Raw genomic sequence first — 15,052 nt, forward strand, 5'->3', positions numbered from 1 at the left:
TTACATACAGTATATATTTAGCATTTTCTGTTTTTTATTTAGATTCAATATTATCAATGAAGAAGGTGTTCTCAAGTTTTATCTGACAGAACAAGTTACAAGTTTAAACAAAGGTGAGCTTATTCTAACAGTATTAACATAATTTTTGTGGAGTGTAAATTAATATATCAAACTATATTAAGTTAGTGGTATGTCAGCAATTGATATGTTTGTAATCAACATTCTCAAATCCAGGATCTCCAAAGAATCAACAAGTGGTAAGGATCTATTTATATTTCATCTAAGACATTTAAAAACAATACTCTAATTATGTGTATGATAAATCATGTTGGAAAAAGAAAAAATTTCATTTTTTCCAACGTATTATGCCAATCATGTATAAATTTTCACTCAATATGACCTAATTCATGTTATTTATTATTTTTTTATACTATTTAACTTGTTTTTTTATTGGCAGATAACTCTGGAGTTCCAAAAAAGTATTGATGAGCAGTTCAAACTAGAACAATGCTGAATCAATCTTCTGGAGAGTAAAAAGTGAGAGAAGCTCTCGACTGTGAATTTACAAAAATATTTCATTAGGGAAAGTGAAGAAATGGAAATATAGTTACTTTACAAAAATGTCAATTCAAAACAAATTATCGTTGTTGAAATCATTTGATGTTGGAGGAATTTGTAGATCAAGAAAGTTGAATAATTGTCTGGTTTTTCTTAGAGAAAGTTTCCTGGATATTTAATATGAAATCGATTTTGATTAGTACTAATTAAGATATAATTTAGTATGTGATATTACATGTCAACTAAATTATATGAATGTTAATACTAATTAAATAATAATAGTGTACTTTTAACATATTATGCTTTGAAATGAATTATATTATGTTACGGAAAATATGGCAATTCCGAAAATATGCCTGAAAGAATAATTATTGAACCAGAACCAGCCGGTTTGTTAGGTTATTTGATTCATGGTTTGTATCATTTTTTACTAATTTTATAATTTTGGTTTGATAGTTCATGGGTTTTAATCAATATTTTAAAAACCGGACCGAAAGGTGAATCGGAAGTCTTTCGGATTAATTAGTTTATTGGTTTGTTTAAATTTTATAAATATAACATCTACTTTTCTATAAATATATGAACAAAACATACATAATGAAGTACTAAACAACTAAAATTAAACTTTTAAATGATTAGCTAAAATAACTAAGAGATTTTTCTATAAATAACAACATTTAATTTTAATTTGGTTTGAGTGTAAAGTGTGATAAAAATAAAATATTTTAATTTGATACTGACTTGTTGGTCCAACCCGCCGGTTCACGGGTTTTTTGCGGGGTTTTCCGGTTTTTTGCGGGTTTTTAGTTGTCCGGTTTTTAGAAGTAAGCCGGACCAAAATATCTACCGGGTTGCGGTTGGTCCGGTTCGGTTCAGGTTTAAAACATTGGTTTAAATCATTTTTAATGATTATATAAATTTGATAATTTACGGGTTTAATATTACTACGGGTAAAAAAATATAAAATTCACTATGATATAGGTCTATGGGAATGTGTTTGACCAATTTGACAATTTGGGTCATATGACGGGAAATTGTTAATTTTTGGTAGTTTTCGGGTGTGAATGGTTGCAGCGGTTGGGGCGGACAAATCCATCTGCGGATCAGACCACTTTTTATTTACCATTCATCATGTGTAGTCCATAGTGGTGCGGTCTACAGAAAACAGAAACAAAACCGCAGCGGACTAACTGCGGACCGTTTTTCTTTACAAATAGAGTTGGACCGCTGCGGTATATTGTCCACACTTAGAACAGGGCGGTATGGTCCGCAGACGGATTTGTCCACACCGACCGCAGTTACCATTCAGACCCTTTATCTGGTGGAGAGTTTATGGATTTAGTAAATATCTAATTAATTACTAATTCAGTTCATATTTGATCTGAATCTGTTGTCATGCGATCCGAATTTCATGGTGAAACTATAAAAATATTGATGAATATAATTTCGCACGAACATCCGAATCGAATCCAAATTTGATTTAACACTCCTAAACAAACTGTTTGAAATATTTCTATTAGTTTAGAATAATATACACCTAATATCACTTAACTATATTATATCTTAATTTTTTTCTTATAATTATCACCCGTCCAGGTTTGAGTAGCAATTTACGTGAAAAAATTTCAATTTAAAAAAAAAATATTATGCAAAAATAAACTTGCACGTGAATGCGGGTCTGAACGTAGTGTAATACTATGAGAGTATACAATATATACAAATCAAAATAAACATACGCACAGTCACGAATTAATTGGTGGATAATATTTTTTTTGTTGTCTATAAAGTTATCATAATCTCTCCACAATTAATGTTTTCTAAATTTCGGCAAATACCAAACTCCATTATTGCCATTCGAATTAAATGCTCCTTTTTTCTCTCTATAATGTGCTACGTGCATATACATAAAGAATATTTGACTTTGATAAAATTTTCCTTGGATGCAATCCAAGCGAAATGGTTGGTCTAATATTGTAAAAAAGAAAAAAAAGTAGTATTTCTTTTTTTTTGTTTGTTATTTTTTTAGTATTGGAGATTCAGAAAAAAAAAAGTCAGTGAACCGTTTCATTATCTCCATAGTAGAGAAACTTGATCAAATTAATCAAATAGGACAATCCGACAGCAAGACCACTCATGTTTTCCTATTTAGAATTACGGTAATTTAAAGGACGAAACTCCAATTATATTACAGTATGTTTTAAATTTTACTTAATGTAATTTTTATTTATTTACTTTTTCTAGAAAACGGGAAAATTGTCCCAATTACAGAATAACAAAGATTAAAAAGATAGAAGTTGAAATTAAGAGGGAAAACAATGACGTGGCGTCTTCATGTGGGCGACAGCTAATGTGAAACCTTCCCACAAAGCTTGGAGAGCGACGCTCTTTCCTCGATATACACACCCCTTTGATTGTGTCATTTCATTATCACGATATGGACTACGGGTATATGAGTACCTTTTTAGTTAATTAAGATAGAAATACCAATATTTATGTGCTAACAACGGTGAGTCGACTTCAGCGGAAGTTCTACAATTACATTAATGTATAAGTCTTGGTTTATTTTTAAAAATACTCTAATCTCGAGTAAGACCGTAAGGGTACATTGAATCTCACATGTTCAAATCTAGGTATCATTAGGTTTTCATATGATATTTCGTGGATGTTATATATAACCGTTTTAAAGACTATTGATGGTTATTGGTTAGACGAAATATAGTCTTGTTTTATTTTTCTTAGGTTGATTGACTGATATCATATCTTTCACGATATCGTGATGATTCATGACTAAACAAGCAGCAAATTTTCAACGTTACAGCTGCTTTTAAGAGTAATCAAAGTTCCAATTATATATCAAGAAAGCTAATCAAGATACTTTTTTTGTAAAGAAACTGTGTTGATCACTCACTCGTTTAGTCGTTTCCAGCAATTGTTTAGCAAGTCCTTTACAAAAAAAATACAAAACGGTTTAGTAAGTGAAACAATCAATATTGAGGAAAACAAATGATAATTTTCGTTTTGAGAAATTGATGAATATTTCACTTTTTTTCGTTCTTGTAAGACCGACCATGGGTTCCATTCCTGTTGAACATATGACATCTGAAGTTAGCTAATATATATATATATATATATATATAATTAGTATATAACATGTTAGCATAAAAACAAACTCAAACTCAAAAGCCAATTGAGAAAGAAAGAAAAAAAAGATAAAAGCATCGTAAAACGCAATATTTATCCGTTTTTGTTATGTGGGAAAAAAAGAAGGGACACGTATACCAATTGAGAAACAGAGGACGGCACCGAACCATTTTGACTTCCCTCTTTTTCTATCCCTATATATACTTTGTACTTCCCCTTACGGACCCTACGACCTTTTGTTTCTCTCTTCTCTATTTATATTAACTTTCTCAAGCTCTCTGATTAGCTCATAATTACTAAACCATTTGACCAATCTTTTTGATAAAACAATCATCCACAAAATCAATGGGAAGGTCACCTTGTTGCGAGAAGAACGGTCTCAAGAAAGGACCATGGACATCTGAAGAAGACCAGAAGCTTGTTGACTATATCCAGAAACATGGATATGGTAACTGGAGAACCCTCCCCAAAAATGCTGGTTCGTCTCTTTCTTTGCATTTTAATCATGTTTTTAATTATAAGTTCTTCAAAAGTTTTCTTAATCATTTTTGAATCTCCTCATCAGGTTTACAAAGGTGTGGCAAGAGTTGTAGGTTGAGGTGGACTAATTATCTCCGACCAGATATAAAGCGAGGAAGGTTCTCTTTTGAGGAAGAAGAAACCATTATTCAGCTCCATAGCTTCTTAGGAAACAAGTGAGTTTATCTTTTCTTTTTTTTGCCCCTCCGACAACATCTTCTTTGAACTAGTTCAAGATTCTTACGTGTTTGAATCAACTATCTATAGGTGGTCTGCAATTGCGGCACGTTTGCCTGGAAGAACTGATAACGAGATCAAGAACTTTTGGAACACTCATATAAGAAAGAAGCTACTTAGAATGGGGATCGATCCAGTGACTCACAGTCCTCGACTCGATCTCCTCGATATCTCATCCATATTAGCTTCATCTCTATACAATTCATCTTCATCACATCATATGAACATGTCAGGACTCATGATGGATATTCATCGTCGTCATCAGCAGCAACATCCATTGGTTAACCCCGAGATACTCAAGCTCGCAAACTCTCTCTTCTCTCAAAACCAAAATCAAAGTCAGAACCTCGTGGTGGATCATGACCCGAGAACTCAAGGGAACCAAACGGTGTATCATCATGATATTAACCAAGCCGGAGTAAACCAATATCAAACCGACCAATATTTCGAGAACACGATTACTCAAGAACTCCAATCTTCCATGCCGCCATTCCCCAATGAAGCTCATCAGTTTGGCCAAATGGATAATCACTTCAATGGTTTTGGAGAACAAACTCTAGCTTCAACTTCGACTACATCGGTCCAAGATTGCAATAATCTATCGTTCAACGATTATTCAAGTTCTAAGTTTGTCTTAGATCCTTCTTTTTCGGATCAGAGCTTCAATTTCGCTACTTCGGTATTGAACACGCCAACCTCGAGCACGAGCCCGACTACGTTAAACTCGAGTTACATCAACAGTAGCAGTTGCAGCACTGAGGATGAGATGGAAAGCTATTGTAGTAATCTCATGAAGTTTGATATTCCAGATTTCTTGGACGTTAATGATTTTATTATATAATTCCAAGAAAGAAAAATAAAAGTCGAGTGGGATGGAGTTTTCTTTTTATCATTTGTTGTAATTTTAAGACTCTTTTTTTTTCAATTTGTTTACATGTAAAATAGTGTTTCTACTTCCATGTTTGTTACTCATTTCTCTAGAGTTTATAGCTAATTAATACGATTTTTTTTTAATCATTGAGTTTCCATTATTGATATCCACTTTTTAGTAAAATAATTATATTTGGCCGGCTTTACTTCAACATATGTATAGTCTCCTGTCAATATTAAATTTGACTCAATGGTATGAGATCCTGAAATTGATATGTATAAATTGATATGAGGTGCAGAAATTTCCTGATATAGACATAAAATTATATCTTTAATATTACATCATTGACTTATGTCATGTTTCCCAAAAGGTATTAATGAAAACGTATGAGCCAACCCAATAAAGTCCAAATGATTCACCATAAAACTTTGTAGTATAATATCTTATTTTTCATGATCACAAGATCAGCCACATGCATTTCCAGCAAAGATCCCAAGTAACTTTCTAAATTCACTAATTTTTTATTTTGTTTATATTGTCTCAACGGCTTACACAGTAACATGGTATATATACACCACTGTAATTGTATCCATGTTTTAGAATTTTTGAAATAAGACCAATAAATCATGCTATGTAGCATGAAAAAAAAATGTTATAACCGATGATTAATTAATTTAAATATCCCTTTCTAAACACAGCAATTAAGAAACAAAGAACACACTCTCGGGGAACCGGGGAGAGTAGCCGGCGAGTGAGGGACACGTGTTCTTCATCTTTACGTGCAGAAGTTAATGAGTTACACAAATTTTGTTTCATAAGGTTATGAAAAGTACGTAATTGGCTGGCGACACGTGTTTCGTAGTGTCGATGACTTGGCAAATATAATTAACGCAAAAAGAAAAAAGTATCGTTACTATTATTGAAATCACGGCGTACGTTTTTTTTTTCTTTTAACTGGCTTCTTTACACGTGTAGGTATCACGCACCATTTAGGATTAGAGAACACGTGGAACTCAATAATAGAATGTGGGACCCGCCTGCGTGTTGAGCTCAATGAGCTGTTGTGTTATTTCTTGACTGCTCGATTGGACATAAGTGTATCAACACTTTGGTTTTTTTTTTTTTTTTTTTTTTTTTAGTTTTGGCAAATAATAAAATTATACTTTTGAGTTTTGAACGAATAAAAATACTGTGATTTTGACATATGATTTTTTTTTTTCTTTCTCACATGAGTTTATACATTTACAAATGTCAACTATTTATTGCTGTATGACTTTTTTGACGGTTCTTCTTCAAGAGACTAAATAATTTTCTTATCACTTGTTAAGGCAAAGTCTTATGTTTCTTTTTGTGTGTAATAAAGCACATAATTAAACCAAGAACTTTATCAGATGTATTATAAAACCCCAAAAAAATATAATATTATCAATACAACTTGTAAATTAAGCATCATGAATATATAGATGTAGTTATAACTAAATATAGTTTTCTTAAATATTCTGGACGAGTTCAAATTGCTGAGAAATCGATTTATGTATTGTTTGTTGTCTATCGTAACCAAATTTCTATGTTGTATGTTCAATGTTTACTTCTAATTTTTTGTCTACCTTAGTTTAACCAGTTATAAAAATAGTCTATCGTAAAAAGTTTCGAAATTATGAGTTGGGAGAAACAAAGTGCAATCTATTGACTTTAAAACAAAGAATCAGAAAAAGCCTCAAAAATGTAAAAAGATTTTGGGCGGTTGCGTATATAAATATATTGGACCAAAGCAAAAAGGCAAAATTTGTTTTACATGCTGTCTTTAGTTTTCGTGGGTTGTGTGTGTCTCCATGTTCTTGACAAACAGCAAAACGTGTTAGTCTCGTATACACTTCGTGTTGTGTTTCTATATAGCCACTTGATCACAAGAAAACAAAAACCAATGGTCAAAATTTCGAGGTTCAAAGAGTTTACCTAATTTAATCCAATCCTAAATTCACTACATACCTAGTTTTTTCTACTAGGTTTTCTTGGTAATTCCCTCACCAATAAAAGAAAACAAAAGAAGGAGAGTAAAAGACAGAATCGTTTTTGGGTTATCACCATTTTTCACTAAAATGGCTAACAGCTTGAACGTTTTGGTCAATGTTAGATTATACGTACGTACCGCCCAGTTTTAATCAACGCAAGATATAAGTCGGATTTGAATCTGCGAAGACTGCGATGTGTACGTGTATCATCCATATAAACCCTTTAACAAACAACAAAAAAATCCATATGGTCCAATTTAAAATTATGAGATATTTATTACATATGTACTAGTCCAAAATTTTCCTAACGCCAGTTGTTAAGTGCGAAACTGCGAATTATTGTCGCAAAAAAAAATTGGACTACTGGACTTGGATAGTTTAACTATTGTCGTCCGTACGGTCAGAAGCTTCTATAATTACATGTGGTTGTTACAATGGTCAACGGCTACGTATTCCATACGTCATTTATATATCACATAAAATACTAGAGAGCTGATCAGAGAATATATATAAGTAAATAAAACTGGAAAACCAAATATAAATGAGCAATGACATCAAACAATTTAAGAGTTAGTGATTATAATAAAAACGACAATTTTAGCCTGTACTCAGGCTAAATAAATTGAATTCAAGTTGGTAAATTTTATTAGTAGTTTGTAAACAGAAGATTAATTATTGGTTTATAAAAAAAATAATCAAAATGTGTAATATAAAAAAAAATGATAATACAGCTACTTTTTCTGAACCAATTGAGAATTACATGGAAAATGCATCTCTATGTTCTGCAGTCGATATCTAACATGATTTTCAAACAATGAAAAAGAAACTTGATTTTCAAAGTTAAAACAAAAAATAAACATTATCCAATTGTTCATGGTTGGCCCATATTATTAATTGGAATGTGAAAATAGTTTTTTTATAAGCAAAGCAAAACAACAAAACTCTAATTCAAAAAAACAAACAAGAACTCTAATTCAAAACCTTTTTATAAACAAACAAGAACTCAATATCTTCTAGAGTAAAATTGTTAGACCATTTAGTCATACATGGACAGAAAAAGTCCCAGCCGCCGTCCAAAGGAAACAATAAAATCAGATAATGTCAAATTTCAAAAGTTAAGATAAGAACCTCTAAAGTGGATGTGTGTCTTTTGCAAGCATATTGTGGGAATTCTTGTGGTTTCATACTTGGTGAAAGCCATGCGACTTTGATTTTGTTAAGGGTATATATCTAAATTGCATTAGAAAAAATTATTATATCGGACCTAGATGGTGGCTGGTATAGTCGTGACTTACTATGTCGGGGGTTTTTGACCAAGTTCAACTTCTGTTGGACACATCTTTTTATTTTTTTCAAAGCGGATTGACATATTATTTGCAGATTACATTGATTAATATATGAGTTTAAATTTGGGATTCGTAAGTCACCAGCAACGAATAAAACTTAGCTAGTAGATATCATTCTTACGAAATTGGTCTACAATGAACTATATAAAATGTAAGACTATATATACAAATCATTTGTATTTGGGTGTACATTATTTTACTTTTTTTTTATAACCAGGAGTTTTTAAATCCAAAGCAGCCAGACTAGATATTTCTTATTTTTGCAGCTACTGTACCTTTGTATTTTTCAGTCAAGTATTGCCGTGATTGTTTATTTATATTTGTTTGGTGACTCTAATCTTTAAAACTCACATCATCAAGATTAAGCAATTTTTAGTACTTATGCTCCGTTTGTTTTGTGCTCGAGATGGAATGAGGTTGTAAAACAACTACATATGATCAATGGAATTCTTAAAGGAACAACGAAAAGTGTTTGTTCTAAATTTTTACGGTTAAAATTTACTGATTTTGTAAATTATACTGTTTTCTATAAACGTTATCATAGATCACTTTAAGAGATTTATAGTCTTTTATTGTTATCAAATAATAAAATAATATACATATAACATGCTTTAGTGTTTCGACATCAAGTTGATTACTCCATAATGTGAATTATTGCATAGTAACGAGTGTGGATGTACCGAAATTTTCAGCATGAACATAGTAGATCAGTTTGTTTTGCCAACCGATTATATTAAAGATTTGTAAACATTATACATGTTGAACCGTCTATCATATATCATAGTAGATCTAGAAAATGTTTATAGTAGTTAAAAGCATGTGCACAATCGTTCGCTAAGAAAAAGTGAAAAAAAATTAGATTATGTAGTTCGTAAAATTATTACGATTAGAAGAAGATTTTCTTGACCACAAATTCAATATATATGTCCACCTTGTTAGTAATTGATAATAGTGGAAAGTGGCAACTTATACAAAGTTGGTGTTTGATGTCAAGTAGAGAACATGAATCCAAGTACAAGAGCATAGATTCTTTTACTTTTTTTTTCCCATTTAAACGAAGATTTTGGCTAAAAGAGTATATAATTAAAAGCAAAACACTATTAATTTTATACTTTTCGTTTATATAATCAAAACTTAAACTAAAATCCCAACAAAATCTTTACAAACAAAAGTACAGTACATATCTTATGGTATTGTGTCCAAACTATTCAAACGCAAGATTTTGAAAATGCTAATGTTTCTAAATGCGTCTTCTTAAGTCTTTTTTTATACATTTCATGTCTAATAAAACACCACCAAAAATTTATGACCAAATGATATTTAAAACATTGCAAATATTAAATATAAGTAACATGAACCAGTTTCCGTTTTTCTGCGTGATCATACGCGAAAATTTTAAAACCTGACAAAAGATCTGGTATGCCTTTTATCTATATTGTTTAAAAGGAAACATTGTTTGAGTCACTGGATAGAAATTTGTATGATATTATTAAACGAAACAAATTTTTTGGTGGTAAAGTTTTTGTCTTTGAAGTTGATTTCAGACATGTATTGTCCCTCATTCAAGGTGGTAAATGGGCAAAAATATGTATGACTTCATTAAACGCTTCTTATATCTAGGATAATTTGTAAGGTATGCATTTCTCCTGATTTGAGTTCTATTGCTGCTAAGGATATAAAGGAATTTTTAGAGTAGATTCTTCTTGTTGGTGATGGAAAATTATCAGAGCCTAATAATGGAGAAATTAAGATTGATATTTAAGATGAGTTTTTAATAACTGATGCTAATGATCCAATTGAAGCAATAAATAGACAAGTTTAAGGAGATTCCAAAAATTTGAAGAATGAAAAAAATCCAAATTAAATTCTTCCAATAGAGAGCTAATTTGTGACCAACCAATGAGGATGTGGGTATTATCAATGAGTATATGTTAGATCAATTAAGTAGTTAGTACAGTTTTCAATATTTAACGTTTACGCTTCTTTAAAATATTTTAAATAATACTACAACTTACTATGATTGTATGTGAATAACATATATACTTAAGTTCATATTCTATATATTAATATATCTAATCTTCGCTCTGTCATCAATCATGTGTTGACTCCGAAGTTCTTAACCAATATAAAGATGTTAGAAATTCCAAATCGTAGTATTAGGTCTAAGGTATGATGCCCTGTTATGCTACTTAGAAACATAGATGTAAGAGGAGTGCTAATGAATGGTAGAAGGTTACCGATTAAACAAATGACATAATTTTTTTTTGAAAGTTATTATTATTACATGTGATAGAATTGGTGATAAGTCTTGATTCCGAGGGTATTGTTAACTCCGTCATACACAAAATTTCATTTTAAAATGCGTAGAACAATTGTTATTAGCTGTTGGTTTTGCTATGACCATAAATAAAAATCAGGGACACTTACCAAGACCATGTTTTTACATGACGAGCTCTATGTTAACGGAACTACATCTCTAATCTACATTCGGGACGGAAAAATTGGGCCATACAAGCTAAGATTTTAAGTACTCGGGTTCTTTGTGATTTTTTCGTCAAAAGAATGTTGCTCCTCCCAGATGGAAAGGTAAAATCAATACTTACTCTTAAAGTTAGCTCCCATTTTAAAAGATTTTTTTTATAAACTCGATTTTTATTTAAGTTTTGATTTTAATTTTTTTTTTTAAAGTTGACACAATCGAAGCCACAATTGTGTTTACTCAGTTTGAATATGAAATTCTAAGATATACTAACGATGGTAAATGGTATTCCTCGTTATTTTAAAGTCATTAAACCAACCATAATAAAAACAAGAATACAACTCATCCTTACCAAAGAAAGGTTTGAGAGAAGACAAGAATCAATTTAATTCATCCAATAAATTGCAAAAATTATTTTCGCTTGGAAAATTTTGTAGATACAAACCATGCAAGAGCAAATGAAGGCGTTACTTTCAGTCAATTGTGTTCAGATTTGTTTTCTTCTAATTGGTTGTAGTTAGTATTAAATCTTTAAAAATTATAATTCTGTCGGTTGTCCATGAGAGATGTGTGTGGATGCATAATATAGGTCCCTGAAATTGATGAAGAAGTAAGTGTCGTTTCTTAAAACGGATGAACCAACCTTTGCGATAGTGTTGTTATCAAACTACATCTCTGAGTGATCATGGAACTCAACTACATCTCCGATCTACATCCAAGACGGAAAAATTGGATCATACAAGCTAAGGTTTTAAGTACTTGGGTTCTTTGTGAGTTTTTCACCAAAAAGGTGTTGCTCCTCGCAGATGAAAAGGTAAAATCAATACTCAATGTCAAACTTCACTCCTATGTTTAAAGAAATTTTCTATAAATTAGGTGTTTGATTTAAGTTTTGGTTGTAAGAAATTGCTTTTTTTTTGAAGGGTGACACAATTGAAGCCACAATTGTGTTTACTCAGTTTGAATATGAAATACCAAGATTTATTAAAGATGGTGAATGGTATTCCTTAAGTGATTTCAAAGTCATCAAGCCAACCCTAAAAGAAAGAAACACAACTCATCCTTACCAAATAAAGGTTTGGGAGAAGACAAAAATGAATCTAGTTCAGCCGATTACTTGCAAAAATTATTTTCGCTTTGAAGATTTTGCAGATATAAATCATGCAAGAGTAAATGATGGTGTTACTTTCGGTCAGTTATGTTCAGATTTGATTTCTTCTAATTGTTAGTAGTTAGTAGTAAATCTTTTTAAAACTTTACTCCGTCGGTTATCCATGACAGATGTGTGTGGATGTATAATAGAGGTCTCTGAAATTATTGAAGAAGTAAGTGTCGTTCCTGAAGATGGACGGACCAACCATTGTGAAGGTGTTGTTATCAAACTTTTAAATGGGAGGTAAGTCATCATATTTATATGAACCATTAGAGAACAGTTGTTATCCTTGGACAGATGCTAATGATATAATATACATGTAGGAATGAAACTCTCAAGTGTCATGCAATGGGAGGTTATGCTTCATATTTCATGAGAATGTGGAAATCAAAAAATTACCATCTCACATTTAAATCTAAGCCAGTGTTTAGTGTCTTTCGTTTCTGGAAAATTGTTGAATTGAAAGGTATTTTAAAAAATGTAATTCATTATTGTCTTATACAACTTTTTTTATATTAAAACAAATACAAACCTAAATCTTAAATATATTTAACATTGCTAGGTACACCATGTATTGTTAATACTTATGGCTCATCAAGGATCTATATTAATCCAGAATTTGCAGGACTCAAAAATCATAAAGCAATGTAAGTTATCATAGTACTATTTGCTTACTTACAAATTTATTCATACGTTAAATACACACTAACTAAATTCAAAAAATTGCAGCTCTGAATTTGCTGGGAGGTATCATCTAAACCAACAATTGAAAAATCAAGACGAATCTTCAAGTTCTAAATCGATTGGCTAGCAAGTTTTTAGGGTGTATGTTTTAAGTGAAACTAAGGTTCATATTATCTACTATTAAAGTTCTCTGTAATGTGACTTTTGTATGACAACTAATTACTTCTCTATGCTCTCTATCACTAGTGTTACTAAATTATGTTCTGGTTACTTAGTAAAATGGTAATATAATAGCTACAAAACTAAAAAATAGTTAGGACAATCAAATCATATCGTACGAATGAACTCGAGAAGTACCATATAACCAATAATAAATATTAGGAAACAACTCAGATATAAAAAAAAATACATTGAGGCATTAACACTTTCATCTAGTCATGGAAGGTTAGATTAACCAAATTTTCTTATAATCATATCAGGTTAAACCGTCCCTTTAGTCAATTTAACACCAACAATTATTTTCTATTAATATATAAACTTAACTAAAAGTTTTTTCCACACACTGTATTTTTAAAAAATTTAGAAACAATGATGGTTTAAATATGGCCGGAAATACAACAACATCATGACGATTCATTTTCACCCTCTATCATAATGGGCCAACAAATATAATTACAAATTTAAAGTATATACAATATTTCTCGTAGATACTATATGCACCACTAATACAAACTACAAACATTAATTACTTCTTCTAATTTAAATTGACAATATGTTTTCTACTATTCTTTAAAAACTTCAAATACAACCTTTACAAAACCCCTAAAATTAATTTACAATTAAAATCAATTTAACTTTATTTACAATTTTTACATAAATTATTACCCCATCAAAGCAACAACAAAAATTAAAAAATCACAAAAATGAAACTTAGCGTTTGAAAACAACCTCGCACATATGTCCAGGTCCGACTTTAGTCATACTCTAAATTTTGAATATTTTTTGCCAAAATTAACTATTGTTCTTAATAGTATAAAGGTGAAAATACTCATTTTAATTAAAAATATTATATTTTATTATATAAACTTTAGTTTTCAAAGTTAGTAATTCATATAGTTGCGACAGGTGTCAAGTATATCGATAATGTTTTGACATGTGTGAAAAAAAAAATTATTTAATAATTATTAGGAAAATTAAAAAATCCTAAAAATAAAAGGATTACAAGTAATATTTTTAAAAGGTATATAAAACCAAAAGTAATCTATTATATCACTAATTCTAATAGGAAAGTTATCTATTAAATTACTAATTTCAATAAGAAAATATGTGCAATTAATAAAGAAAATATTTGCAATTATTATTTATTGTAATCATATAGTAAAAAGAAATTTATACAGAAAACTGATTAAAGTATAAAGAGGTTTAATATGTTAAAATTAGTGTTGCTGAAAAAAAAGTGTTAAAATTAGTGATTAACATAATATAAAAAAAAATAAGAAATTAGTGTAATTTTCTTAAGTTTTTCAATGGGTGAATGATTTGATAGTGTATTCAATATTATGTTATTATATAAACATTAGTTTTCAAACTTAGTAATTCATGTGATCGCAACACTTATCAAATCTAAACAAGTGAGAGCAAAGTTTCCAAAAACTTATTATAAAGCAATTTTGGTCGCTACGAAACGGAACAAACCCATATTAAAAAAAAAATTACGCCACTTTGTGCTATAGATATTGATCTCATGTCATTTTGTTAGTCTACTTTAACTTGAAGAAATTAAATGTAAATGCTATCTTGATTAAATTATGTAACCGACATCATATATACAAACATAGCACTTAAACAATAATCTATAATCTATATATGAGAACGAAATGGAGGAGGGAACAAAATCAATTTTTCAGAATGGACACTAACAAGTTTATAAACATACCTTGATATAGAGATTGAAGCAGGTTAATTCAAAACACACTCTAATAAAACAATTCTTTGATTTTATTTTTTACTTTTAAAAATACTCTGAAAACGATAAATTCGAAAATTGTTTTT

General features: G+C 30.3%; 2 protein-coding genes across 2 annotated transcripts; both read left to right on the forward strand.

Moving 5' to 3' along the window:
• The first annotated feature begins 3,918 nt into the window (after positions 1-3,918).
• On the forward strand, positions 3,919-5,472 carry LOC104718187 (transcription factor MYB102). The gene is made up of 3 exons (XM_010435877.3): positions 3,919-4,177; positions 4,265-4,394; positions 4,486-5,472. Exons 1-3 carry the CDS (start codon positions 4,045-4,047, stop codon positions 5,294-5,296), a joined length of 1,074 nt encoding a protein of 357 aa, XP_010434179.1. The 5' UTR covers positions 3,919-4,044; the 3' UTR covers positions 5,297-5,472.
• A 5,610-nt stretch (positions 5,473-11,082) lies between these two features.
• On the forward strand, positions 11,083-13,256 carry LOC104718188 (uncharacterized). Its single transcript, XM_010435878.3, has 7 exons — positions 11,083-11,270; positions 11,753-11,977; positions 12,087-12,354; positions 12,445-12,559; positions 12,640-12,782; positions 12,879-12,963; positions 13,046-13,256. The coding sequence occupies exons 2-7, from the start codon at positions 11,849-11,851 to the stop codon at positions 13,125-13,127; spliced, it is 822 nt and encodes a 273-aa protein (XP_010434180.1). The 5' UTR covers positions 11,083-11,270; positions 11,753-11,848; the 3' UTR covers positions 13,128-13,256.
• The last annotated feature ends 1,796 nt before the right edge of the window (positions 13,257-15,052 follow it).

Source organism: Camelina sativa, chromosome 10, assembly GCF_030686135.1.
Source record: "Camelina sativa cultivar CO46 ecotype springtype chromosome 10, ASM3068613v1".
NCBI lineage: Eukaryota > Viridiplantae > Streptophyta > Magnoliopsida > Brassicales > Brassicaceae > Camelina > Camelina sativa.

What these genes read in the sequence shown, in the direction of transcription:
- LOC104718187 (XM_010435877.3), top strand. Translation starts at nt 4,045, where the DNA reads ATGGGAAGGTCACCTTGTTGCGAGAAGAACGGTCTCAAGAAAGGACCA. An exon ending in AACCCTCCCCAAAAATGCTG is followed by an intron (nt 4,178 to 4,264) that starts GTTCGTCTCTTT and finishes TCTCCTCATCAG; the next exon opens with GTTTACAAAGGTGTGGCAAG. An exon ending in CATAGCTTCTTAGGAAACAA is followed by an intron (nt 4,395 to 4,485) that starts GTGAGTTTATCT and finishes AACTATCTATAG; the next exon opens with GTGGTCTGCAATTGCGGCAC.
- LOC104718188 (XM_010435878.3), top strand. Translation starts at nt 11,849, where the DNA reads ATGGAACTCAACTACATCTCCGATCTACATCCAAGACGGAAAAATTGG. An exon ending in AAATGATGGTGTTACTTTCG is followed by an intron (nt 12,355 to 12,444) that starts GTCAGTTATGTT and finishes TATCCATGACAG; the next exon opens with ATGTGTGTGGATGTATAATA. An exon ending in GAAAATTGTTGAATTGAAAG is followed by an intron (nt 12,783 to 12,878) that starts GTATTTTAAAAA and finishes TAACATTGCTAG; the next exon opens with GTACACCATGTATTGTTAAT.